Source organism: Hemitrygon akajei, chromosome 16, assembly GCF_048418815.1.
Source record: "Hemitrygon akajei chromosome 16, sHemAka1.3, whole genome shotgun sequence".
NCBI lineage: Eukaryota > Metazoa > Chordata > Chondrichthyes > Myliobatiformes > Dasyatidae > Hemitrygon > Hemitrygon akajei.
This window is the reverse complement of record NC_133139.1, coordinates 63,919,949-63,945,431: the sequence shown is the minus strand read 5'-3', so window position 1 is coordinate 63,945,431 and position 25,483 is coordinate 63,919,949. Positions and strand designations below refer to the sequence as shown.

At 46.7% G+C, this 25,483-nt stretch overlaps 1 protein-coding gene across 8 annotated transcripts in view; it reads right to left on the bottom strand.

The window, feature by feature from the left end:
* Window positions 1-9,433: 9,433 nt before the first annotated feature.
* The window catches only part of kank2 (KN motif and ankyrin repeat domains 2), a 156,606-nt gene continuing 140,556 nt past the window's right edge, over window positions 9,434-25,483 (bottom strand). For all 8 annotated transcript variants that reach the window (XM_073069035.1, XM_073069038.1, XM_073069042.1 and 5 more), the window contains 4 exons: window positions 15,337-15,479; window positions 14,228-14,428; window positions 13,619-13,723; window positions 9,434-11,425 (listed from right to left, as the gene is read on the bottom strand). In XM_073069035.1, the coding sequence (XP_072925136.1) occupies window positions 11,366-11,425; window positions 13,619-13,723; window positions 14,228-14,428; window positions 15,337-15,479 (509 nt within the window). In that variant the 3' untranslated portion in view covers window positions 9,434-11,365. The remainder of the gene's footprint in view (window positions 11,426-13,618; window positions 13,724-14,227; window positions 14,429-15,336; window positions 15,480-25,483) is intronic.

The window sequence follows — 25,483 nt, the reverse complement described above, 5'->3', positions numbered from 1 at the left end:
GCAGATCTTTGCCACCCGGGGGTCACCGGATTTTACCATTTCGTTAAAGCCCGGAACCTGCCGTATTCCCTTGAGGACATCAGGACGATGACCAGGGACTGCCAAGTCTGAGCTGAGTGCAAACCGCACTTCTACCGTCCTGAAAAGGCGCAACTTATCAAGGCCACCCGCCCCTTTGAGCGACTGAGTGTTGACTTTAAGGGCCCCCTTCCCTCCACCGACCGCAATGTCTACTTTCTCAACATTATCGACGAGTACTCGTGGTTCCCCTTTGCCATCCCCTGCCCCAATACCACTGCTACGTCTGTCATAAAAGCCAGCTCTTCACTCTGTTCAGATATCCCTGCTATATCCACAGTGATAGAGGGTCCTCGTTTATGAGTGACGAGCTGCACCAGTACCTACTGGCTAGGGGCATTGCCACTAGTAGGACCACGTGCTATAATCCCCGGGGAAATGGACAGGTGGAGAGGGAGAATGCCACAGTGTGGAAGGCCACACTTTTAGCCCTTAAGTCAAAGGGATTGCCGGTCTCTCGATGGTAGGAGGTCCTCCCCAATGCACTCCACTCTATCCGCTCCCTGTTATGTACGTCCACCGATGCCACCCCTCATGAGCACCTCTTTTCTTTTCCCAGGAAGTCTGCCACTGGGACCACCCTACCGGCTTGGCTGACGTCCCCAGGGCCAGTGCTGCTCCAGAAACATGCGAGGAGCAATAAATACTCCCTGCTGGTCGAGAGGGTTCACCTACTATATGTGAACCCCCAGTATGCCTATGTGGTCTTACCTGATGGGAGGGAGGACACGGTCTCCGTCCGCGACCTGGCGCCCGCAGGAGCAGCAGATCCCTACCCCGAACACTCCATGGTAACTATGAACACTGTACCCGAGGTGACACCGCGCACACCAAGCCCTACACTGACCCCTCACGACACTCATATACCGGGAGTTTCGTACGCGTATATTCCAGGCGCCTCGCACACGCATGAGGGATCACTGACGCCTAGTGGGCTGACACCTCCAGTCAGGCCGGAACCAGCACAACCACCGTCTCCGGTGCAATCACCACCAGCACCTGTGCAATCACAGCCGGTGCTACGTAGATCACAGTGACAGATTCGACCACCTGATAGACTTAACCTGTAAATATACTTGTAAGAAACTTCGCCCCATGGGGACTCTCTTTTAAAACAAAGGGGGGGTGAATGTGGTGAACTACATATACCTGTCTGGACACGCCCCCCGCTGACTGCTCCTGTGGCTCCTCCCACAGACCCCGGTATAAAGGCGATTGGAGACACAGCCCCGGCCTCAGTTTCCAGGATGTTGTGTGGTGGTCGCTTGCTGCTTGTGCTTTCTTCCAGCCAACAAAAGCCTACCTTAACCCATGTCTCAGAGTTATTGATGGTGCATCAAGCGGTCATACCAGAAGTCAGAGAAGATAGGGTGTTATCAACAGGTTCAACCCCCGAGATAGACGATTATGTGTCATCTGCATAACTGTGGAGATCAATTTTATGCTCTCTAATGATGTCTCCTGAAGAGAGCATGTATAAGGAGAAGAGTAAGGGACTCAGACAGCTTCCCTGAGCAAAAAGTACATTGTATCTCTCGGAAAATAATTGGTCTCCAATACAGACAAAAAAAATTCTCTTATATGAATGAAACCAATTCAACTACCAGGGAGGCCAGCACTGTTCTCAAGGCGATCCAGGATAGTTTTGTGATCAGTTGTGCCAAAGGTAGCACTTAGATCTACAAGGATTAGAATGGAGACTCTGTTGAAAACCAGTACTGAGCCTTAGGTCACTGACAGTTTTGGTAAGGGCTGTCTCTGTGCTGTAGTTTGCTCTAAAACCTGACTGAAAATTTTAGAGAATATTGTTCTCATTCAGAAAGTTGTTGAGTTGGCTGGGAACAAAATTCTCACGAATTTTGCCCAGGAAGGAAGATTTGATATGGGCCTATAGTTATCTAGGTCTATCAAGGTCTGGCTTTTTAAATAAGGGTTTCACAGTCATCTGGAAAAAACTCCAGTTTCATGAGATGTGTTAATTATTTTCCTAAAAGAACTGAAAACACTATTAAAATAATCCTTAAAAAGTGTGGTAGGGACAGGGTCTAGTCAGCAAGTAAATGGTTTACACTTTGTTACAATCTGAAAGGGTTCTGAATCAGAAATACTTGTAAATTTTGACATAGTTGCTGTCTTTTTACGAGGTTTGCTATAGAGATTACCAGTGTCTGTAGCAATATTCTCCCAAATGGGAGTAATTTTGTTGATTAAAAAAATTGCAAATTCTTCACTGAGGACATTGTAGATTGGGGCAGGGTCCAACGGTCAGTTTATATTTTAGAACAATATTCTTGAATCACTGCTAATCTTGAATCTCTGTAATAACCCTGGGAAAACGGATTCCTGTTCCGACATGTCAGTCCATGGCTGTCCTCGGGGTGGTGAGCAACACCTCCTATTCCATCTGGGTAGCCTCCAACCTGATGGCATGAATATTGATTTCTCCTACTGGTATTGTTTTTTCCTTCCCTATCCCCTCTTCTTCTATTTCCCACTCTGGCCTTTCACCTCTTCGTACTGTTACGAATGTGCCACAACTCTGAGGGGCTGAAGGGTACAAAGTCGCCCCCTCCTTTTTGAGAATCGCAAGATCGTTATTAATTCGGGTCTGGGACCCAGGAAATGAGAGAGAATCCACAAGCTTTTGGAATGTGTCCTGGCCTCAGCAAAAACAAAACCCCTGATAACGGCCATTGTCTCTTGGAGACGGAATTGTGTATTGAGTACTGTACTATTCATTGAAGCCCTCAGGGAATGACCAGAGTGGGCTGGTTGAGGGATTGCATCATCCCAACCTGATTGACATCTGAGACCCCGTGAGTAAGGATAAAAGAGGGTCTGGGGAGCAACCCCTTTAGACGCACCAGGAGAAACGCTAGAGATCCCGTGACAACGTTTAATAGCGACAGCCGGTGGGGGGCCCACGTGTGTCCTCCCTTGCCAGGGTAGCGGGCTCATCACGGAAGAATGGCTTAGCTAAAGGAGAGGCCACAAGTGAACAGCCACACCAACGAGACTCTGACGGATCGAAATCATAAAAAAGGAAAGCCGGCAAGCTTTTCCAAATCTCTCTCTCTCTCTCTTCAACAAAAGGCTGCAGCCTGCATGAACTGAGTGACTTTTATATTTCCATCGGACAATACATTATCCCCTAGACAACGATAGAGCTATTCCTTATTGATTATTATTATACCCGCACTTTTAGATTTAGTATTGATGACGTATATTATCTGTAGGTTTGCATTGATATTATTTTTGTGTATTTTTACTAATAAATACTGTTAAAAATAGTACCATCAGACTTCAACGGACCTCTCTATCTTTGCTGGTAAGTGACCCAGTTATGGGGTTCGTAACAGTACCTGCCCATCACATCACCAGGGTCCCCTCCTCCTTCCCTTTCTCCAATGGTCCACTCTCCTCTCCTTTCAGGTTTCCTCTTCCCCAGCCCTTTACCCTTCCTACCCACCTGGCTTCACCTCTGAACTTCCAGCTAGCCTCCTTCCCCTCTCCTGATGGTTTTACTCTGGCATCTTTTCTCTTCCTTTTCAGTCCTGATAAAGGGTCTCATCCCGAAATGTCGACTGTTCGTTTCCATAGATGCTGCCTGACCTGCTGAATTCCTTCAGCATTTTGTGTGTGTTAACAGAGTCCAGTTTTTTCTTGAAAATATATAATGGTGGACCTCTGCTCCAGTTTTCCTCCATTTTTCCTCATGATCTCGAGTTCGTGGATAGAATTGTTTAACCATGGTGATGTTTCACTAAGTGATTTTTTTTAACCCTAAACGTTTAACCCATTGTGCTTAACATATTTGTCAAGTTTTTGTTCAAAGAATCAAACATTTACCAAGCAGTTGCATTGCAGCAACAAGAAACTTTTTTTAAAACTATAATTTCTTTTGTGCTCTTGGTTCCAGGCAGGAGGGAAAAGTACACAAAAAATGATCAAAGATAGAGGTATCAGACATAGGGATATTAATAATACTTAACCTTCTTGCCATTACTAAATCAAATGTATTTCCAAGTCGATGGATGGGCTGAGAGACATGATGTTCAATATAAAAGATGATAAGAATTCTGAGAGGAACCAAGCATTGGACTTAGGATGGTGGTAAATGATAACAGAGGTCAGGATCTGTACCAAAAATTTTAAACATATGTATCTCAACACTTGAAAAATTGTTGACAAGCAGTTGTTTGCTCAACTTTGACTATGACAGCTGACTTTACTGTTTAATCCTCAATTATGGTTTAGAAATGCAACTGAGTGTGAAGAAAAAAGATGGACAAATTGGAGAGAGGAATGGGATCTTCAAAGACCTCCTCTGTGCTGTAAATTCTTCGTTGAACCTCACCCACTGAGTGTAAACACTCAGCTGTTGTGTGTACAACTGTTCACACTTTGCCGCTGAATATCAGGCGCAGGCAGTTCAGAATACGTAACACAACTCTCTGGGATCATGTTCCCTCTGCTGGTCAATTATTAGAATTCAGAGATACACTCTGAGAGTATGTTCATGTTCTTCTGCTGCAGTAGTCTATCCACTTCAAGGTTCGATGTATTGTGTGTTCAGGGATGTTCTCCTGCACATCACTATTCTAATACATTGTTATTTGAATTACTGTCTCCTTCCTGTTAGCTTAAACTAGTTGAGCTATTCTCTTTTGACCTCTCTCATTAACAAGGTATTTTTGCCCACGTAACTGACACTCATTGGATGATTTTTTTTGTTTCTGCACCATTCTCTATAACTCTAGAGACTGTTGTGTGTGTGAAAATCCAGGGAAATCAGCAGTTTCTGAGATACTCAAACCACTTGGATGCTATCACCTCCTACAAAGTGACTCCGAGCAACATAGCGACAACAAGGCTGTGCTCCCAGATGAGCTCAATGCTTTTAATGCTCGCTTTGATCATCAAAAAAGGGGGCACCTTCACTAATTCTGACAGCCCCCGATGAACTTGTGATTTCAGTTTCTGAGGCCCTCATGACAGCATCCTTCGGGAGGGTGAATCACGGAAAGAATCAGGCCCAGATGAGTTCCTGGCGAAGTACTAAAGACTTTTGCTGATCGACAGGCTGGAGTGTTCACCAAAATCTTTAACCTCTTGCTTTAGTAGTTTGAGGTGTCCACCTGCTTCAACCAGGCTTCAGATATATCAGAGCCTAAGAAGAACATGGCAACCTGTCTCAATGACAATTTTCGAGTAGCACCTACGTCCACAGTGATGAATGAAGTGCTTTGAGAGGCTGGTGATAAAGCATATTAACTCCTGCCTGAGAAGCGACTTGGATCCACCCTAACATGCTAACTGACAACAGGTCCACAGCAGATGCCATTTAATTGGCTCTTCACTCAATCCTGGAGCATCTGGACAGCAAAGATGCTCTTCATTGACTGATGATGATGGCATTCTTCATCTCGAAGGACAATGGACAGTGACAGTGGAATGACGTCTCTGGGACACAAGCCTGGGTGGATGGTATGGAGGTCCTGGCTGCCCAGTTGTCAAGATCCCCGTCTCCACCTTGCTGGTGTAGTCAGGACAGCAAGGAAATATATTTGGCACCATTTTGGCTGAAGGAGCTGCTGGAACGACGTTCAGTGATGTCCAGCCACCTGACGGGCTCTACTTGGATTTTCTGTCTGGATTTACACCCATAGCCTTTGTCTTTCCAGAGGCTGGCAACAGGGCAGTAGGGGTTTTACAGCAACAGGAGTGTACAGCCACAGTATTAAACAGGGAAGAGTGGATTGCAGACACAGGGTTATACAGGGGAATGGATTGTGCAGACACAGGGTTATACAGGAGAGGAGTGTGCAGACACAGGGTTATACAGGGGAATGGATTGTGCAGACACTGGGTTATACAGGAGAGGAGTGTGCAGACACAGGGTTATACAGGAGAGGAGTGTGTAGGCACAAGGTTATACAGAGGAGGAGTGTGCAGACACTAGGTTATACAGGAGAGGAGTGTGTAGGCACAAGGTTATACAGAGGAGGAGTGTGCAGACACAGGGTTATACAGGGGAGGAGTGTGCAGACACAGGGCTATATAGGAGAGGAGTGTGCAGACACAGGGTTATACAGGGGAGGAGTGTGCTGACACAGGGTTATACAGAGGAGGAGTGTGCAGACACAGGGCTATATAGGAGAGGAGTGTGCAGACACAGGGTTATACAGGAGAGGAGTGTGCAGACACAGGGTTATACAGGAGAGGAGTGTGCAGACACGGGGTTATACAGGGGAGGAGTGTGCTGACACAGGGTTATACAGAGGAGGAGTGTGCAGACACAGGGCTATATAGGAGAGGAGTGTGCAGACACAGGGTTATACAGGGGAGGAGTGTGCAGACACTGGGTTATATAGGAGAGGAGTGTGCTGACACAGGGTTATATAGGAGGGGAGTGTGCAGACACTGGGTTATACAGGGGAGGAGTGTGCAGACACTGGGTTATACAGGTGAGGAGTGTGCAGACACTCGGTTATACAGGAGAGGAGTGTGTAGACACAGGGTTATACAGGAGAGGAGTGTGCAGACACAGGGTTAAACAGGAGAGGAGTGTGTAGACACTAAGTTATACAGGAGAGGAGTGTGCAGACACAGGGTTATACAGGAGAGGAGTGTGTAGACACAGGGTTATACAGGAGAGGAGTGTGCAGACACAGGGTTATACAGGAGAGGAGTGTGCTGACACAGGGTTATACAGGAGAGGAGTGTGCAGACACAGGGTTATACAGGAGAGGATTGTGCTGACACTGGGTTATACAGGAGAGGAGTGTGCAGACACTCGGTTATACAGGAGAGGAGTGTGCAGACACAGGCTTATACAGGAGAGGAGTGTGCAGACACAGGGTTATACAGGGGAGGAGTGTGTAGACACTGGGTTATACAGGTGAGGAGTGTGCAGACACTCGGTTATACAGGAGAGGAGTGTGTAGACACTGGGTTATATAGGAGAGGAGTGTGCTGACACAGGGTTATATAGGAGAGGAGTGTGCAGACACTGGGTTATACAGGGGAGGATTGTGCAGACACTGGGTTATACAGGTGAGGAGTGTGCAGACACTCGGTTATACAGGAGAGGAGTGTGTAGACACAGGGTTATACAGGAGAGGAGTGTGCAGACACAGGGCTATATAGGAGAGGAGTGTGCAGACACAGGGTTATACAGGGGAGGAGTGTGCTGACACAGGGTTATACAGAGGAGGAGTGTGCAGACACTGGGTTATACAGGGGAGGAGTGTGTAGACACAGGGTTATACAGGGGAGGAGTGTGTAGACACAGGGTTATACAGGGGAGGAGTGTAGACACAGGGTTATACAGGGGAGCAGTGTGCAGACACTGGGTTATACAGGAGAGGAGTGTGCAGACACTGGGTTATATAGGAGAGGAGTGTGTAGACACGGGGTTATACAGGAGAGGAGTGTGCAGACACAGGGTTATACAGGAGAGGAGTGTGCAGACACTGGGTTATACAGGAGAGGAGTGTGCAGACACAGGGTTATACAGGAGAGGAGTGTGTAGACACAGGGTTATACAGGAGAGGAGTGTGCTGACACAGGGTTATACAGGAGAGGAGTGTGCAGACACTGGGTTATACAGGAGAGGAGTGTGTAGACACGGGGTTATACAGGAGAGGAGTGTGCAGACACGGGGTTATACAGGAGAGGAGTGTGTAGACACAGGGTTATACAGGAGAGGAGTGTGCAGACACTGGGTTATACAGGAGAGGAGTGTGCAGACACTGGGTTATATAGGAGAGGAGTGTGTAGACACGGGGTTATACAGGAGAGGAGTGTGCAGACACAGGGTTATACAGGAGAGGAGTGTGCAGACACTGGGTTATACAGGAGAGGAGTGTGTAGACACGGGGTTATACAGGAGAGGAGTGTGCAGACACAGGGTTATACAGGAGAGGAGTGTGCAGACACAGGGTTATACAGGAGAGGAGTGTGCTGACACAGGGTTATACAGGAGAGGAGTGTGCAGACACTAGGTTATACAGGAGAAGAGTGTGCAGACACTGGGTTATAGAGGAGAGGAGTGTGTAGACACGGGGTTATACAGGAGAGGAGTGTGCAGACACGGGGTTATACAGGAGAGGAGTGTGTAGAATCAGGGTTATACAGGAGAGGAGTGTGCAGACACAGGGTTATACAGGAGGTGTGTGCTGACACAGGGTTATACAGGAGAGGAGTGTGCAGACACTGGGTTATACAGGAGAGGAGTGTGCAGACACTGGGTTATATAGGAGAGGAGTGTGTAGACACGGGGTTATACAGGAGAGTAGTGTGCAGACACAGGGTTATACAGGAGAGGAGTGTGCTGACACAGGGTTATACAGGAGAGGAGTGTGCAGACACTGGGTTATAGAGGAGAGGAGTGTGTAGACACGGGGTTATACAGGAGAGGAGTGTGCAGACACGGGGTTATACAGGAGAGGAGTGTGTAGAATCAGGGTTATACAGGAGAGGAGTGTGCAGACACAGGGTTATACAGGAGGTGTGTGCTGACACAGGGTTATACAGGAGAGGAGTGTGCAGACACTGGGTTATACAGGAGAGGAGTGTGCAGACACTGGGTTATATAGGAGAGGAGTGTGTAGACACGGGGTTATACAGGAGAGTAGTGTGCAGACACAGGGTTATACAGGAGAGGAGTGTGCAGACACTGGGTTGTACAGGAGAGGAGTGTGCAGACACTGGGTTATACAGGAGAGGATTGTGCAGACACTGGGTTATACAGGGGAGAAGTGTGTAGACACAGGGTTATACAGGAGAGGAGTGTGCAGACACTGGGTTATACAGGAGAGGAGTGTGCAGACACTGGGTTATATAGGAGAGGAGTGTGTAGACACGGGGTTATACAGGAGAGGTGTGTGTAGACACAGGGTTATACAGGAGAGGATTGTGCAGACACTGGGTTATATAGGAGAGGAGTGTGCAGACACAGGGTTATACAGGAGAGGAGTGTGCAGACACAGGGTTATACAGGGGAGGAGTGTGCAGACACAGGCTTATACAGGAGAGGAGTGTGCAGACACAGGGTTATACAGGAGAGGAGTGTGCAGACACTGGGTTATACAGGAGAGGAGTGTGCAGACACAGGGTTATACAGGGAAGAGTGGATTGTGTGGACACAGAGTAATTCTGGAAACTGCTTGTTTCATACTGGCTGTCTGTATGTGTCCAAACAAAACAACGTTTCACTGAATCTACCAGTACCATTAAAGACTCACAGATCACAGCCACCTCCTCTCCCATCCTCCCCACATCCATCTGTGAAAGCCGTGTCTTCCTGTGCCCTCGTGAACTGCTGTTAAACAGAATAAAACACGAGTCAGGGTAATTTCTTTTTGGTGTATTGCAATATGTGGATTACAAATCTCGATAGATATTTCTGTAAAAAGGATAATACAAAGACATTGGAAAAGTTGGGTTTGTCTTGATGTTTTTCAGAAGACACCAAAATCAGCAACTGATTACGAGTAGAAGATAAAACCAAGCAGTGGCCAAGGTGAATGGACCTGTAAATACCAGCAGAGTAATATACACACAAGAAAATCCACTACATTTGGTTTATATATCGGGGAATGTTCTTGGGTGATGGAGAGGGTGTACAACTGTGTATGGTACATCTCCTGGCACTAGGCCCATCCATATCTGGACTGTCCGTTTCTCCAAGCCTCTTTAAAACCAAAAATAATTAAATTAAGTTCCTCTTGCAATTTATAAATATTGGGTTGAATGGGGCTGTGGGCTGTGTGCCATTTCGAAACTCATCTTAAGCAAAATAGAAGTGGAATTTGATACCTATGTGTCCATCTCCTTCGCTCCTAATGTGGACAAGCCACATCGTATGTAGACTTCTGCTGGTGTGGTCTTTTTCTTACCCCAGACCCCTAACAAACTGGGGAGAAGTTTGACACTGTGAAGTTACCTGATTTCCTTCCTCACCTGAAGGTCCTTCCAGTCTCCCAGAAGCCTAGCTTTGGTTTCCCTGGTCTCTACTGACAGCAGAAGAAATTTAATGAGCATTTTGACCTTTAGACTCTCCCCTTCACTTATCTCATGGCTCCCAGTAATGGTCAGTGCCCAAGCCTCAGAATGGAGATAGGGCAAAAGATTTATCTCTGGTTTCTAATCTCCCTCTGTACCCCGAGGTCTGAAGCGTGGGCTTGAGATGGGGGCGGGGAGTGGAGGGTGAAGCATAGCCCCCGTGAAAAAGCCTTGCAGTCAGTTTTAGCACAGCTATACTAGTATCTGCCTGGGAAAAATATTAAAGAATATGATAAGAGTCTACATTAGTCAGCCTCTCTATCTTGATGTTAAACCCACAGGACTAGATTTTTTGTTTCTCTTCAACAGCCAGTGAACAGAAATTGGCTGACTGCTCTATCTTAACATGGTGGTATAGTGCTTTATAGCAACAGCCACCCGGGTTCAATTTCCACCACTGTCTGTAAGGAACTTTTTCTCCCCATGACCGTGTGGGTTGTTTCCCACATTCCAGAGACAAATGGTTTGGGTTAGGGTTAGTGCGTTGTGGATTTGCTATATTGTCACCGGAAGCATGGCAGCACTCGTGGGCTACCCCCAGCACGTCCCTGGACTGTGTTGGTCACTGCCCATGGGACAAATAAGAGCCATCAGGAACTGACTGACTGACTACTGGGCTGAGGACGGTCTCTCTCTTTCTCTTCTCTCTCTCTTTCTCTATCTCCCTCCGTCTTGATCTCTGGAAGGTTGTACATTGACCTCCTGAGAATGCCAGAATGGTGGACAGGCCAACTGAGAAGGAAGGAGGCAAGAAGGGGCGAGAGGAGGCAGGAGGAAGAGAGGAGAGGGAGCAGTGGAAGCCACTGATTGTAAGAATCAACTGGTTAGACTGAAGCCTTGATGGGCCAAATGTCCTTTACATGCTCTGTACACTTCCATTATACGGAAAGCTGATGGGCGGACGGCGAGATTGTCATGCAAGTTTGCAGCAGCAGCTGTATAATCTGGAAAGTACGAAGGTCGAGCTTTCCTTTCCCATGGCCCCCTTCGTTGCAGCCTCACGCCCCGCTCAGTAGTGCAGTCCCCCCACGGGCTGATAGATACAGGCTGCTGTACTGCCACTTCGGTCGAATACGCCTGCAGGCTTGTCCGGGGTGAGTGGCCTCCCCAGTGTGGAGACGGAGCCCTTGAGCAATTCCTGCTGGATCTCCAGTGGGAGTGGGGGTGGGGGGTTGTGGCAGGAGCTCAGGTTGGGAAATTGTGGTGGTGATACACAGACCTACAGCTGGGCTTCAGTTGTAGAAGGGTGAGGCAAGTTCTGTGTGGGAGCCGGTGCACCCTGTAAAAGGACAAAGACATTTATTACCTCCACAGTACTCACTCACTTAGAATTAGACAAGGCCAGTTAGAACGGAAAGACACAGACAAAATTATCTTCTCTAAACAGTTGATACTTGGTTTATTATTGTCACACAGAGGCATAAAATCAGACCGGTGCAGACTAGAAGGGCCAAATGGCCTTCTTCTGTTCTGTAGTGCTCTGTGATTCTATGAATGAGGACATGCTTTGGTTCAATAGCACAGCAAGGTTAACTTGCTCAGGGTCATCACCACCAGCCTCACTTCGCTCTAGTCAGTGTTTGGTTCCGACTCCTTCTTCCACCTCAGGAGACTGGAGTTGGCAAGTCTGTGCAAAGTTAACCGTTACACAGCGTTTGTATGCACAGAGACAGATCAAACAGCCCAGCAGATCCAAGCTGGAGATTACTTCCTACGTAATACCACCATGTGTGTTACTTCCTTTGATAAGTGCTTGTAGAGTTTTGCTTCAAAATACCCCGACTATTCTATTGGAAGTTCCATATACTCACTGCTTTCAAGATAGAAAAAATCCCCCAAGTTACTTAGAGAACTTTTTATTTCTATTTTGCAGATCTGAAATCTCCCTCAAATTTCATATCTTCTCTGTACAGAGGTCTTCAGAATTTACTTTTGAGTTTTCAGAATTTTTAAATCACTTCTCAGCTTTCCGATTTTCAGAGGGAAGAATTGTTGGCTCAACTTCACAAGCTTCCAGAAAATATTTGATAAAACATTTCTGGTGCATTTACACTCTCAACATGGAGACCTGAGCTGTGTGTAAAAAGCCAAGTGTTAACCAAGAAGGTAAGTAGATCAAAGAAACGGCAGTGACTACCAGCAAAATGAGAGAGCAGAGAGGAGAGAGAGCGAGAGAGGGGGGCGTGGGAAGGGGGAGAGGAAAGAAGGGGAGGAATGGGATGACGGGGGAATATGGGGAGAGAGGGGGTATAACGTGGTGAGATGGGGAGGGATGGGGCAAAAGGGCAGAGCTGGGAAAGGGAGAAGTGGGGGGAAGGGAGTGTTGGAGAGAGGGTGAGACAGAAAGCAGGGGAGAGGGAGAGAGAGGGGTGGAGAAGGAGGAGGGAGGAGAAAGGGGAGAATGAGAGAGGGGAGGGAAAAGAGAAGAGAGAGGGGAGAGAGGGGGAAGCGAAGGGGGAGAGAGAGGGGAAAGAGGGGGAGAGAGAGATATGGGGAGAGGGGGAGGGGGAGGGAAGGTACTGAGGGAGGGTTTGGGAGAGGGGTTGGGAGATATTATTGAGGGATTAAAAATTCCTTCATTGGGAGGGTGTCTGGATCAAGAGAGAACAGATTTAAATTAAAATGGGAGAAGTTTAGAGGGAATCTGAGGGAAATTTTTTTCCACACACAGACAGGATAGAGTTTAAAACATGCTGCTAAAAGATGGTGAGGAAGGTACTTTCACGGCATTTAAGAAGCATCGAGACCAGTACTGAAATCACCAAGGTTACAGATCAAATGTGGGCAGATGAGTATGTAATGAATAAATGAAACTGAATTTGACATGGAATAAACTTGAAGTGGAATCACTAGGCAATCTAGAAACCAGAAGGTATATCAGGCTCCCACAAAGAGCACCACAATGAAGATTGTATAATCTATCTTCTGTGAAGGATGAATGTTGGCCAAGTTAGCTTGGCATCTACTAAATTACGCTATGGAGTTTGTTATGTCCATCTGAAAGCCAAAAAGGACTTGTACCAGTTCTGACGGAAAGGGAAAAATACTAGATTTTACAGTGTGATGGATGATAGACAGAGAGCGTGGGATAAAGCGATATGGTAAGGGAGAGGCAGATACAGAGACAGCGAGAGACAAGAGTGAGATAGAAAAGCACATTATGAAACAGATGGAAAAACAAATTACTGGTTGGGAACAGGTACAAAATGCTGAGTTTATGGGGGAGGAAATGAACAAAAATTGGATTTTTAAGTGTGGTGACGTAAACGGATGTGGTTTGGCACCCACTTAAGAAGCTGTCCTGACAGAGTGAGTGACAGCTTTCACAGTGAATCGCTCAAGTTGAGGAGCTGCATATGGACTTAGGAACTTAACAAACAAAAATAGACAGAGTAGGCGATTGTTTCCTGCTTGTTTCACTGCCTTGGTAATTGGTGGTTGCTGGTTTGGGCACAGACGATGAAATACTCACGGGGGAGGAGCTGGAAGCCTTTGAGCAGTTCAGGTGATCGTAGAGTAGGGAGGAAATGTCTTTCTGTCCGGTTTCAACCGCAATGGAGAGAGCTGTACTGCCATCCTGCGGGTGACCAAAAATTCAGAACACTCACCAAAAACAGTCAGACCCATGTCCCAGATACATACCACCTGAAAACACACCAACTGTATGTCCACTGGAGTTGTACCATCTATATACCCAGTGTGCACGCTATCTCTACACCTATTTTGTATGTATTGTATGCAGTGCCTAAAGTTGTACCACGTACTTACCACCCGAATTCCCACTGTAGTTGGACTGTGTACTCACCTCATTCCTCACATTGGAGTAGCCCCTCTCTCTTACTCACAGTGGGGAGTAGCCCCCCACCATTCCTCATGTTGGAGAAGACACCCCCTCATTCCTCAGGTGGGAGTATCCCCTCTTCCTCATTCACAGTGGGGAGTAGCCCCCCACCATTCCTCATGTTGGAGAAGACACCCCCTCATTCCTCAGGTGGGAGTATCCCCTCTTCCTCATTCACAGTGGGTAGTAGCCCCCCCACCATTCCTCATGTCGTGGAGTAATCCCTTCCCACTCACTCACATTGTCCGCCAGAGTCACGTTGCAGCCTGGTGTCGCCAGCAGGAACCGGACGATCTCAGCATGGCCGTGCTCACAGGCACACATCAGCGCCGTCGACCCATCGTCATCTTGAACATTGACGTCTGACCCGCATGCCAGCAGGGCCTTGACCATCTCTGTCCGCCCATGGCTCACTGCTAGCATCAGCGCTGTCTGACCCGCCTGTCGAATGAAAACCGACACCGTTAAGCCCTTCAGTGCCAAGGGCACACTGCAGTCTGCAGGTTTCTGAATTGTTTCTCATTGTGCAAACTTGATATACAGTACTCAGGCACCCTGCGACCACTTTATCACGTACTCCAGTAAACCGGCTAATTAATGCAAATATTTAAACAGCTAATAATGTGGTAGCAACTCAGTGCATAAAAGCATGTAGACCTGGTCACGAGGTTCAGTTGTTGTTCAGACCAAACAACAGAACAGGGAAGAAATGTGATCTAAGTAACTTTGAGTGGAATAATTGTTGGTGCCAAATGGGATGGTTTGACTATCTCAGGAAGTGTCAGAATCCCAAAGACCACCAATCTCCTGGGATTTTTACGCACAACTGTCTCTACAGTTTACAGAGAATGGCGTGAAAAACAATAAAACATCAAGTGAGCAGCAGTTCTGTGGTCAAAAATGCCTTGTTAATGAGAGAGGTCTCATTAACACGGAGAGGAATAAACAGTCAATGTTTTGGCCGAGACCCAAAACAGGATGGTGCATTACACCAGTGGCGTGCAGTAGATCATCTCAGAACGCACATGTCAAACCTTACTAAAGCAGCAGAAAACAATGAGAATTCTTCCCCATTCTGATGTTTGGTCTGAAGAATGAGGGTGGGGGGGGGGGCAGGGTGCGACCTCATTGGAATCAAATGAATAGTGAAAGGCCTATACAGAGTGAACGAGCAGAGGATCTCTCACAGGATCATCTTGCTCACATAGTGAGATTGGCACTAAAGGTGGCAAGGGTCAGTGGAACAATGTCTTGCTGGCTTCTGAATCCATGAAATCAGGCTGGGTGGAGGTGCACGCCTGGACATTGGAGAGGGATCAGGTGGTGGCAGAGTCTGACCTTGAACTCACCTGGCTGGCTTTAGCGTTGACATTGCCGAGGCGGAAGAGCTGCATCACAGTCTGCATGTCACTCTCGGACTGAAGTGCGGCCAGTGAAGCCAGCATAATGGGAGTATAGCCAGCCTTGTTCTGTTTGTCCAGATTGCAGGTGCCTGGGACAGAAAAGAGTGAACACAGCATAAACACACAATTTCTCCAACAGACTCCGAGTAAAGCAGAGATTATGAGGAGTTTCTTTAGCCACAGGGTGGTGAATCTATGGAATTCATTACCACAAACGGCTGTGGAGGACAAGTCAATGGGTATATTTAAAGTGGAGGTTGATAGGTTCTTGATTAGTAAGAGTATCAAAGGTTACAGGGAGAAGGCAGGAAAATAGGGTTGAGACACTGTAAGGCAGGACATTTGAAATATATAATGTAGAAAATATACCAGTCAATTTACGTAAAGTTCATTTCCATTAGAAATTCAGCTGAAAGGTTATTTGTTGCCCTCTCCACAGGCATTGCCTGACCTGTTAAACTTTCCCAGGCTTTTTTTTTGTTTTTATTTATGATCTCAGTATGATTTTATAATATTGATCGAGGACTGAACACATGCCAGGACCCTGCACATTCCCTGCAAGGCCAGAGCAACTCTTCACATTCATCTGGGTAGCCTCAAACCTGACGGCATAAACATCGATTTCTATAACTTCCAGCAATTTCTCCCCACCCTTCTGTATTTTTCATTACCCATTTTGTCTCCCCTCTTACCTTCTCTTCTTCTCCTCATTACCTCCCTCTGGTGCCCCTCCTCCTTCCCTTTCTTTCATGGTCTATTCTCCTCTCCTATTAGATTCCTTCTCCTTCAGCCCATTACCTCTTCCACCTGTTACCACCCAGCTTCTCACTTCATCTCCCCTCGCACACATCTTCCACTTCATGTGGCTTCACCTATCATCTGCTAGACTGTACTCATTCCCCTACCCCACCTTCTTATTCAGGCTTCTACCCCTTCCTTTAGAACCCTGATGAAGGGTCTTGCTGAGAAACACGAACTGCTTATGCCCCTTCATTGGTGCTGCCTGGCCTGCTGAGTTCCTCCAACATTTTATAATGGCACTGGACAACCAGGCAGAGTAGTCAGATGTCAGACTTAATCTAAGGGACACCTCCCCACACTGCAGTACTCTCTCAGAACCACACTGTAGTACTCTCTCAGAACCACACTGCAGTACTCTCTCAGAACCACACTGTAGTACTCGTTCAGAACCACACTGTAGTACTCGTTCAGAACCACAGTGTAGTATTCTTTCAGAACCATACTGCAGTACTCTCTGAGAACCACACTGCAGTACTCTTTCAGAACCACACTGTAGTACTCGTTCAGAACCACACTGTAGTACTCGTTCAGAACTACACTGCAGTACTCTTTCAGAACCACACTGTAGTACTAGTTCAGAACCACACTGTAGTACTAGTTCAGAACCACACTTTAGTACTCTTTCAGAACTACACTGCAGTACTCTTTCAGAACCACACTGTAGTACTTTCAGAACCACACTGTAGTACTCGTTCAGAACCACACTGCAGTACTCTCTCAGAACCACACTGCAGTACTCACTCAGAACCACACTGCAGTACTCTTTCAGAACCACACTGTAGTACTCGTTCAGAACCACACTGCATTACTCTTTCAGAACCACACTGTAGTACACGTTCAGAACCACACTGTAGTACTCGTTCAGAACCACACTGTAGTACTCGTTCAGAACCACACTGCAGTACTCTTTCAGAACCACACTGTAGTACTCGTTTAGAACCACAATGCAGTACTCTTTCAGAACCACACTGTAGTACTCGTTCAGAAACACACTGTAGTACTCGTTCAGAAACACATTGTAGTACTACTTTAGAACCACACTGTAGTACTCTTTCAGAACCACGCTGTAGTACTAGTTCAGAACCAGACTGTAGTACTCGTTCAGAACCACACTGTAGTACTCTCTCAGAACCACACTGCAGTACTCTCTCAGAACCACACTGCAGTACTCTCTCAGAAACACACTGCACTACTCTCTCAGAACCACATTGCAGTACTCGTTCAGAACCACACTGTAGTACTCTTTCAGAAACACACTGTAGTACTCTTTCAGAACCACACTGTAGTACTCGTTCAGAACCACACTGTAGTACTCATTCAGAACCACACTGTAGTACTCTTTCAGAACCACAATGTAGTACTCATTCAGAACCACACTGTAGCACTTTTTCAGAAACACACTGTAGTACTCTTTCAGAACCACACTGCAGTACTCCTTCAGGACCACACTGCAGTACTCTTTCAGAAACACACTGTAGTACTCTTTCAGAACTACACTGCAGTACTCTTTCAGAACCACACTGTAGTACTCTTTCAGAATCACACTGTAGTACTCTTTCAGAACCACACTGTAGTACTCTCTCAGAACCACACTGCAGTACTCTCTCAGAACCACACTGTAGTACTCGTTCAGAACCACACTGTAGTACTCGTTCAGAACCACAGTGTAGTATTCTTTCAGAACCATACTGCAGTACTCTCTCAGAACCACACTGCAGTACTCTTTCAGAACCACACTGTAGTACTCTTTCAGAACCACACTGTAGTACTCGTTCAGAACCACACTGTAGTACTCGTTCAGAACCACACTGCACTACTCTTTCAGAACCACACTGTAGTACTCATTCAGAACCACACTGTAGTACTCGTTCAGAACCACACTGTAGTACTCTTTCAGAACCACACTGTAATACTCTCTCAGAACCACACTGCAGTACTCTCTCAGAACCACACTGTAGTACTCGTTCAGAACCACACTGTAGTACTCGTTCAGAACCACAGTGTAGTATTCTTTCAGAACCATACTGCAGTACTCGTTCAGAACCACACTGTAGTACTCTTTCAGAACCACACTGTAGTACTCGTTCAGAACCACACTGCAGTACTCTTTCAGAACCACACTGTAGTACTCTCTCAGAACCACACTGTAGTACTCGTTCAGAACCACACTGCAGTACTCTTTCAGAACCACACTGCAGTACTCTCTCAGAACCACATTGCAGTACTCTTTCAGAACCACATTGCAGTACTCTTTCAGAACCACACTGTAGTACTCGTTCAGAACCACACTGCAGTACTCGTTCAGAACCACACTGCAGTACTCTTTCAGAATCACACTGTAGTACTCTTTCAGAACCACACTGTAGTACTCTCTCAGAACCACACTGTAGTATTCGTTCAGAACCACACTGTAGTACTCTCTCAGAACCACACTGCAGTACTATCTCAGAACCACACTGCAGTACTCTCTCAGAACCACACTGCAGTACTCTCTCAGAATCACACTGTAGTACTCTTTCAGAACCACACTGTAGTACTCTCTCAGAACCACACTGCAGTACTCTTTCAGAACCACACTGTAGTACTCTTTCAGAACCACACTGTAGTACTCGTTCAGAAACACACTGTAGTACTCGTTCAGAAACACATTGTAGTACTAGTTTAGAACCACACTGTAGTTCTCTTTCAGAAACACACTGTAGTACTAGTTCAGAAACACACTGTAGTACTCGTTCAGAACCACACTGTAGTACTCTCTCAGAACCACACTGCAGTACTCGTTCAGAACCACACTGCAGTACTCGTTCAGAACCGCACTGCAGTACTCTTTCAGAACCGCACTGCAGTACTCTCTCAGACCTACACTGCAGTACTCTCTCAGAACCACACTGTAGAACTCTTTCAGAATCACACTGGAGTACTCTTTCAGAATCACACTGCAGTACTCGTTCAGAACCGCACTGCAGTACTCTCTCAGAACCGCACTGCAGTACTCTCTCAGAACCGCACTGCAGTACTCTTTCAGAACCGCACTGCAGTACTCTCTCAGAACCGCACTGCAGTACTCTCTCAGAACAGCACTGCAGTACTCTCTCAGACCTACACTGCAGTACTCTCTCAGAACCACACTGTAGTACTCTTTCAGAACCACACTGCAGTACTCTCTCAGAACCACACTGCAGTACTCTCTCAGAACCACACTGCAGTACTCTTTCAGAATCACACTGTAGTACTCTTTCAGAACCACACTGTAGTACTCTTTCAGAACCACACTGCAGTACTCTCTCAGAACCACACTGTAGTACTCATTCAGAAACACACTGTAGTACTAGTTCAGAACCACACTGTAGTACTCGTTCAGAACTACACTGTAGTACTCTCTCAGAACCACACTGCAGTACTCGTTCAGAACCACACTGCAGTACTCGTTCAGAACCGCACTGCAGTACTCGTTCAGAACCGCACTGCAGTACTCGTTCAGAACCGCACTGCAGTACTCTCTCAGAACCGCACTGCAGTACTCTCTCAGAACCGCACTGCAGTACTCTTTCAGAACCGCACTGCAGTACTCTCTCAGAACCGCACTGCAGTACTCTCTCAGAACAGCACTGCAGTACTCTCTCAGACCTACACTGCAGTACTCTCTCAGAACCACACTGCAGTACTCTCTCAGAACCACACTGCAGTACTCTCTCAGAATCAGACTGCAGTACTCTTTCAGAACCACACTGTAGTACTCTTTCAGAACCACACTGCAGTACTCTCTCAGAACCACACTGCAGTACTCTTTCAGAAACACACGTTAGTACTCTTTCAGAACCACACTGTAGTACTCGTTCAGAACCACACTGCAGTACTCTTTCAGAACCACACTGTAGTACTCGTTCAGAACCACACTGTAGTACTCTTTCAGAACCACACTGTCGTACTCGTTCAGAACCACACTGTAGTACTCTTTCAGAACCAGACTGTAGTACTCTTTCAGAACTACACTGTAGTACTCGTTCAAAATCACACTGTAGTACTCTTTCAGAACCACACTGCAGTACTCGTTCAGAACCACACTGTAGTACTCTTTCAGAACCACACTGTAGTACTCTCTCAGAACCACACTGCAGTACTCTCTCAGAACCACACTGTAGTACTGGTTCAGAACCACACTGTAGTACTCGTTCAGAACCACAGTGTAGTATTCTTTCAGAACCATACTGCAGTACTCTCTCAGAACCACACTGCAGTACTCTTTCAGAACCACACTGTAGTACTCTTTCAGAACCACACTGTAGTACTCGTTCAGAACCACACTGTAGTACTCATTCAGAACCACACTGCACTACTCTTTCAGAACCACACTGTAGTACTCATTCAGAACCACACTGTAGTACTCGTTCAGAACCACACTGTAGTACTCTTTCAGAACCACACTGTAGTACTCTCTCAGAACCACACTGCAGTACTCTCTCAGAACCACACTGTAGTACTCGTTCAGAACCACACTGTAGTACTCGTTCAGAACCACAGTGTAGTATTCTTTCAGAACCATACTGCAGTACTCGTTCAGAACCACACTGTAGTACTCTTTCAGAACCACACTGTAGTACTCGTTCAGAACCACACTGCAGTACTCTTTCAGAACCACACTGTAGTACTCTCTCAGAACCACACTGTAGTACTCGTTCAGAACCACACTGCAGTACTCTTTCAGAACCACACTGCAGTACTCTCTCAGAACCACATTGCAGTACTCTTTCAGAACCACATTGCAGTACTCTTTCAGAACCACACTGTAGTACTCGTTCAGAACCACACTGCAGTACTCGTTCAGAACCACACTGCAGTACTCTTTCAGAATCACACTGTAGTACTCTTTCAGAACCACACTGTAGTACTCTCTCAGAACCACACTGTAGTATTCGTTCAGAACCACACTGTAGTACTCTCTCAGAACCACACTGCAGTACTCTCTCAGAACCGCACTGCAGTATTCTCTCAGAACCGCACTGCAGTATTCGTTCAGAACCGCACTGCAGTACTCTCTCAGAACCGCACTGCAGTACTCTCTCAGAACCGCACTGCAGTACTCTCTCAGAACCACACTGCAGTACTCTCTCAGAACCACACTGCAGTACTCGTTCAGAACCACACTGCAGTACTATCTCAGAACCACACTGCAGTACTCTCTCAGAACCACACTGCAGTACTCTCTCAGAATCACACTGTAGTACTCTTTCAGAACCACACTGTAGTACTCTCTCAGAACCACACTGCAGTACTCTTTCAGAACCACACTGTAGTACTCTTTCAGAACCACACTGTAGTACTCGTTCAGAAACACACTGTAGTACTCGTTCAGAAACACATTGTATTACTAGTTTAGAACCACACTGTAGTTCTCTTTCAGAAACACACTGTAGTACTAGTTCAGAAACACACTGTAGTACTCGTTCAGAACCACACTGTAGTACTCTCTCAGAACCACACTGCAGTACTCGTTCAGAACCACACTGCAGTACTCGTTCAGAACCGCACTGCAGTACTCTTTCAGAACCGCACTGCAGTACTCTCTCAGACCTACACTGCAGTACTCTCTCAGAACCACACTGCAGTACTCTCTCAGAATCACACTGTAGTACTCTTTCAGAACCACACTGTAGTACTCTCTCAGAACCACACTGCAGTACTCTTTCAGAACCACACTGTAGTACTCTTTCAGAACCACACTGTAGTACTCGTTCAGAAACACACTGTAGTACTCGTTCAGAAACACATTGTAGTACTAGTTTAGAACCACACTGTAGTTCTCTTTCAGAAACACACTGTAGTACTAGTTCAGAAACACACTGTAGTACTCGTTCAGAACCACACTGTAGTACTCTCTCAGAACCACACTGCAGTACTCGTTCAGAACCACACTGCAGTACTCGTTCAGAACCGCACTGCAGTACTCTTTCAGAACCGCACTGCAGTACTCTCTCAGACCTACACTGCAGTACTCTCTCAGAACCACACTGTAGAACTCTTTCAGAATCACACTGGAGTACTCTTTCAGAATCACACTGCAGTACTCGTTCAGAACCGCACTGCAGTACTCTCTCAGAACCGCACTGCAGTACTCTCTCAGAACCGCACTGCAGTACTCTTTCAGAACCGCACTGCAGTACTCTCTCAGAACCGCACTGCAGTACTCTCTCAGAACAGCACTGCAGTACTCTCTCAGACCTACACTGCAGTACTCTCTCAGAACCACACTGCAGTACTCTCTCAGAACCACACTGCAGTACTCTCTCAGAATCAGACTGCAGTACTCTTTCAGAACCACACTGTAGTACTCTTTCAGAACCACACTGCAGTACTCTCTCAGAACCACACTGCAGTACTCTCTCAGAACCACACTGCAGTACTCTTTCAGAATCACACTGTAGTACTCTTTCAGAACCACACTGTAGTACTCTTTCAGAACCACACTGCAGTACTCTCTCAGAACCACACTGTAGTACTCATTCAGAAACACACTGTAGTACTAGTTCAGAACCACACTGTAGTACTCGTTCAGAACTACACTGTAGTACTCTCTCAGAACCACACTGCAGTACTCGTTCAGAACCACACTGCAGTACTCGTTCAGAACCGCACTGCAGTACTCGTTCAGAACCGCACTGCAGTACTCGTTCAGAACCGCACTGCAGTACTCTCCCAAAACCGCACTGCAGTACTCTCTCAGAACCGCACTGCAGTATTCTCTCAGAACCGCACTGCAGTACTCGTTCAGAACCGCACTGCAGTACTCTCTCAGAACCGCACTGCAGTACTCTCTCAGAACCGCACTGCAGTACTCTTTCAGAACCGCACTGCAGTACTCTTTCAGAACCGCACTGTAGTACTCTTTCAGAATCACACTGCAGTACTCTCTCAGAACCACACTGCAGTACTCTCTCAGAAACACACTGTAGAACCCGTTCAGAACCACACTGTAGTACCCGTTCAGAACCACACTGTAGTCCTCGTTCAGAACCACACTGTAGTCCTCTCTCAGAAGCACACTGTAGTCCTCTCTCAGAACCACTCTGCAGTACTCTCTCAAAACCACACTGTAGTACTCTCTCAAAACCACACTGCAGCACTCGTTCAGGACCACACTGCAGTACTCGTTCAGGACCGCACTGCAGTACTCTCTCAGAACCGCAATGCAGTACTCTTTCAGAGTCACACTGCAGTACTCTCTCAGAACCACACTGCAGTACTCTCTCAGAAACACACTGTAGTACCCGTTCAGAACCACACTGTAGTACCCGTTCAGAACCACACTGTAGTCCTCGTTCAGAACCACACTGTAGTCCTCTCTCAGAACCACACTGTAGTCCTCTCTCAGAACCACACTGCAGTACTCTCTCAAAACCACACTGTAGTACTCTCTCAAAACCACACTGCAGCACTCGTTCAGGACCACACTGCAGTACTCGTTCAGGACCGCACTGCAGTACTCTCTCAGAACCGCACTGCAGTACTCTTTCAGAACCACACTGCAGTACTCTTTCAGAACCACACTGCAGTACTCTTTCAGAACCACTCTGTAGTACTCGTTTAGAACCACAATGCAGTACTCTTTCAGAACCACACTGTAGTACTCGTTCAGAACCGCAGTGCAGTACTCTCTCAGACTTACACTGCAGTACTCTTTCAGAATCACACTGTAGTACTCTTTCAGAACCACACTGTAGTACTCTCTCAGAACCACACTGTAGTATTCGTTCAGAACCACACTGTAGTACTCTCTCAGAACCACACTGCAGTACTCTCTCAGAACCACACTGCAGTACTCTCTCAGAACCGCACTGCAGTATTCTCTCAGAACCGCACTGCAGTATTCGTTCAGAACCGCACTGCAGTACTCTCTCAGAACCGCACTGCAGTACTCTCTCAGAACCGCACTGCAGTACTCTCTCAGAACCACACTGCAGTACTCTCTCAGAACCACACTGCAGTACTCGTTCAGAACCACACTGCAGTACTATCTCAGAACCACACTGCAGTACTCTCTCAGAACCACACTGCAGTACTCTCTCAGAATCACACTGTAGTACTCTTTCAGAACCACACTGTAGTACTCTCTCAGAACCACACTGCAGTACTCTTTCAGAACCACACTGTAGTACTCTTTCAGAACCACACTGTAGTACTCGTTCAGAAACACACTGTAGTACTCGTTCAGAAACACATTGTATTACTAGTTTAGAACCACACTGTAGTTCTCTTTCAGAAACACACTGTAGTACTAGTTCAGAAACACACTGTAGTACTCGTTCAGAACCACACTGTAGTACTCTCTCAGAACCACACTGCAGTACTCGTTCAGAACCACACTGCAGTACTCGTTCAGAACCGCACTGCAGTACTCTTTCAGAACCGCACTGCAGTACTCTCTCAGACCTACACTGCAGTACTCTCTCAGAACCACACTGCAGTACTCTCTCAGAATCACACTGTAGTACTCTTTCAGAACCACACTGTAGTACTCTCTCAGAACCACACTGCAGTACTCTTTCAGAACCACACTGTAGTACTCTTTCAGAACCACACTGTAGTACTCGTTCAGAAACACACTGTAGTACTCGTTCAGAAACACATTGTAGTACTAGTTTAGAACCACACTGTAGTTCTCTTTCAGAAACACACTGTAGTACTAGTTCAGAAACACACTGTAGTACTCGTTCAGAACCACACTGTAGTACTCTCTCAGAACCACACTGCAGTACTCGTTCAGAACCACACTGCAGTACTCGTTCAGAACCGCACTGCAGTACTCTTTCAGAACCGCACTGCAGTACTCTCTCAGACCTACACTGCAGTACTCTCTCAGAACCACACTGTAGAACTCTTTCAGAATCACACTGGAGTACTCTTTCAGAATCACACTGCAGTACTCGTTCAGAACCGCACTGCAGTACTCTCTCAGAACCGCACTGCAGTACTCTCTCAGAACCGCACTGCAGTACTCTTTCAGAACCGCACTGCAGTACTCTCTCAGAACCGCACTGCAGTACTCTCTCAGAACAGCACTGCAGTACTCTCTCAGACCTACACTGCAGTACTCTCTCAGAACCACACTGCAGTACTCTCTCAGAACCACACTGCAGTACTCTCTCAGAATCAGACTGCAGTACTCTTTCAGAACCACACTGTAGTACTCTTTCAGAACCACACTGCAGTACTCTCTCAGAACCACACTGCAGTACTCTCTCAGAACCACACTGCAGTACTCTTTCAGAATCACACTGTAGTACTCTTTCAGAAC